General features: G+C 39.4%; 1 protein-coding gene across 1 annotated transcript; it reads right to left on the bottom strand.

Annotated features, from left to right (window-relative positions):
• Nucleotides 1–428: 428 nt before the first annotated feature.
• On the bottom strand, nucleotides 429–1,547 carry LOC306761854 (gap junction delta-2 protein; the record flags this gene model as incomplete). The annotated part of the gene is made up of 1 exon (XM_079248168.1): nucleotides 429–1,547. One exon carries the CDS (start codon nucleotides 1,545–1,547, stop codon nucleotides 429–431), a length of 1,119 nt encoding a protein of 372 aa, XP_079104294.1.
• Between the last annotated feature and the right edge of the window lie 2,006 nt (nucleotides 1,548–3,553).

Genomic DNA, 3,553 nt, shown 5'->3' with positions numbered 1-3,553 from the left:
TGTGTGTGTGTGTGTGTGTTGGGGGGGGGGGGCTGATGCATTACCGCAATACAGAAATTACAATGACTTGTCTGCTGAAAGAAGTTCATAAAAAATGGTGCAATTGGCCTTATATCATTACTTCCCAGTACAAATAAACAATGGGAATGAGCCATGAGTTTCCTTCTTAGCTCAGTTGTGCTCAATTCTTTGGTAGAGTTTTTTGTAAAGCTTCATACAAGTATGCAAACATTTTTCTGGACTTTTCCAAGATTGTTTGGATTGTTTCATCTTCTTCAATTACCAACTTCATTATGTGCATAAACAGTTCCACCAAAAAAAGATAAATACATTTTTAGACTTACAATTTTAGTAAAATGTGGGTGAAAAATATGATTAAGAAACAAAGAAAAAAAATAAAACAAAAAAGAAAACCAGTTTAAAAAGATTTAGAGCCAAGACTTTTTGCCTCTTCCAGCCTTTGCCAAATTGTGCAATCTGGTCTTGGTGCGCTCTTTGTCATCTGAATTTCTCTTCGAAGTGCACTCCAAAGTTGAGTCTGCCTCAAAGGAGATGGCTGGAGTCTGGTTTGGGACGCAGCTGTTCCTATCTCGAGTCATGGCTGCAGTGGTCTGCAGGACAACTCTTCCACGTAAAGAGTGTTTGAGCTCAAGTAACAGTGGATTGCTGTAGGAATATAACTCCACCTGCTGCACAGATTCCCTGTTTGTCTCACAGCATGTGCAGCACGCGGACAACAGCACTCTGAAAATGTAAATCCAGCCTAAATAATGCAGCTCCACAATGTTCAAGATGAAGCAACCGAGACTGACGCTGAACATGAAGTTTAGAAAGATGGTTTTCTCTGTTGCTCGAGACACAAAGCAGTCAGTTCTGTTGGGACATGGGTAGGTTTCACACCGAAACAGGTGTGGGACTTCAAATCCAAAAAGGTAGTATTGTCCAATGAGGAAGATTATCTCCATGATGGAGCGCAACAGAACATGTACAATATAGATTAGCAGCACTTGACTTGAAAGTTGGGTTGGGTCTTCTTCCACTTCTCTTATTTCTCCTTCCAGTTGGCTCCTCTCCTCATATTCTCTTTCCTGTGAGCTCCAGTCCTCACTGGCAAAAGTAGGGTCGCATGGGTGACCTGCTTCCAGAACTGTTTCTTTATCTATTTCCAAATGTTTATGTCTTTCAAGCGAAGGTGAGACCCTCTCTACTGCATCAACCTTCCTAGTCTCTAGCCTTTCATTTTTGGTAATTTTTTGCAACACATAGACAATGTAGAAAATAGAAGGTGTGGAAACAAGAACAATCTGGAAGACCCAAAAGCGCAAGTGAGAGACAGGAGCAAATGTGTCATAGCAGACATTGTTGCATCCAGGCTGTAGAGTGTTACAGGTGAACTTGGACTGCTCATCGCTGTAGACGGCATCCCCCACAAGGGCCACGAGCATGATGCGGAAAATGAGCAACATTGTCAGCCAGATCTTGCCAATAACAGTAGAATGATTCTGAACCTCTGTTAGGAAACGACCAAGAATGGACCAGTCCCCCATTTCTGTGGGCACACAACAGGAAAAAAATCCACTGAATCATGACTTCTTTGGGAAACTAAATCATAAGAAGAATATGCATATGTACATGTTAAGATAATACCCATTGTGCTGTTAAAGAAGTCCTAAGCTAACATTTAAATGAAATCATAAAAGAGCACCTCAGTTCTGTAGTTTGTTCTTAAAATGTCACTGTCAATCACACTCAGTCATTTTTTCACTTGTGAACAGATAAATGAACTTTTAATCAATGATTCATCAAGAGTATTTTGGAAATGCTGTCACTTAGGGGATAGCATATACTAACAGTTTATCTTCTCACATATCATCAATGGTTTCCAATTTTTACCAAAACATTGAAACTTTGAAAACTAAGACTAATTTAAAATGATAATAATAATTTTTAGATTAGTTAATCTCCATAAGGACTACCGGATGAGTAATTATGTAGAAGAAAAAAGAGAGACAGAAATTATTGAAAACAGTAATTCCTAAGTTGGGGTACCTTACCTGTGGAGAAGCTGAGTGTTTTGTGTCCAGAACTGGAAAGATATCAGAGGAAGCAATCTTCATGATTTTATTTTCAAGTGGAGCCTGTTGTTGGAGGTTATCATGTTGTTTTAGCCGCATAAGGACAGAACAGGCTGACCACACATATTCTCTAACTCTCACTGAAATGCTCATTGCACTGTATGTGAATAAAGGCTTTCAATGTACAGTGGGACAAAGATTGAAATGTACAATGGGGGCACCTTCGCTGAACAGCCATTCACTGACGAGCAGAGAGTTCAAAGAACGTACTGGAAAGAGTGGACACAATACCGATTCAGGTCTGAATCCACTTTAATTTTAGACCTGAAACACCTGTATGATATTCCAGAAGATGTTAATATTCTGTTCATGGTGAGCGTTCTTTGCTGACCTTTGTCATTTAATGTGAAGAGTCCCTGTGCTTTTTTTATGCCTTCCATAATGAAGTTTGTGTTGTCACTTACACTTTCCTTTATTAACAAATGCACAAAACTTACATAATTTTTTTTAATAAGCCTGAAGCTAAAATTATTAATTTTTTAGTACCTTAACTTGATCTATGCACACACGGATTAGGATGAGGACAAGCAGAGCGATAGCTCTTGGTGTACTTTACTTATCTGAACCTGGAAACACCCTTTGGTGCTGATGAAGGTTATTTGGCATCACACTCTGTACTTGTCCTTTTATGGGCCACCTGCAGTGTGTTATATGAGGTATCAACTAACCACAGAAAAGCATAAAATATTTCTCTGTCTGCATTTACGGAAGTCTTGTCCCAACTCCTCACCTTACCGCTTTATTTTTCACACTTGCAGGTAAACTGGGTGTATTTTCACCAAGTCATTTAAATGGCTCCTGATGCATCAGTGGACCACTGCACTTACCTCTGCAAAAAAGGAGGGGCAGGGCCAAGGGGCAGAATTGTGATTGGAACTTATCATTCACACATTTTCTGTACCGCTTAGTCCAATTCAGGGTCACAGGGATGCTGGAGCCTATCCCAGCAATAATCATGCCAGAGGCAGGGTGCAGCCTGGACAGGTCTCCAAGTCCATCACAAGACCGACTTACTGAAGTAAAAATAAGAAATCAATTACATCCGGACTGGTGCAAAATATCAGGATAGTAAGAGGTAATCATTTCTACTGTGCCATGTCACCTCCCATGTTTTGATAAGATGGAGCTTCCAACATGGGATTTTATTACTGATAAGGACAGTTGCAAATTTAAAAATATTTGGTTCAGATATTCTGTATTGGTCAAACAAAGTTTCTATTTAGGAAGTTATACATGCAGTGTAAAAATGTGCTTTTGGTGAACATATAGTCAACTCTGACCCCAAATTAGCAGCCTCAACATGCAAAGCACAGATGATTTGTAACAGCAAGCGTCTTTCAAGCATGGATAGGAAGTGACAATCACAAATATTCAAAATTACATAATTAGAATAAGTTCATATAATCAGTGCATGTGTA

The sequence above is a fragment of the Telmatherina bonti genome (assembly GCF_933228915.1).
Source record: "Telmatherina bonti genome assembly, chromosome: 10".
NCBI classification, from domain to species: domain Eukaryota; kingdom Metazoa; phylum Chordata; class Actinopteri; order Atheriniformes; family Telmatherinidae; genus Telmatherina; species Telmatherina bonti.
Note: the sequence above shows the minus strand (reverse complement) of the source record. Positions and strands in the feature narration are given on the sequence as shown.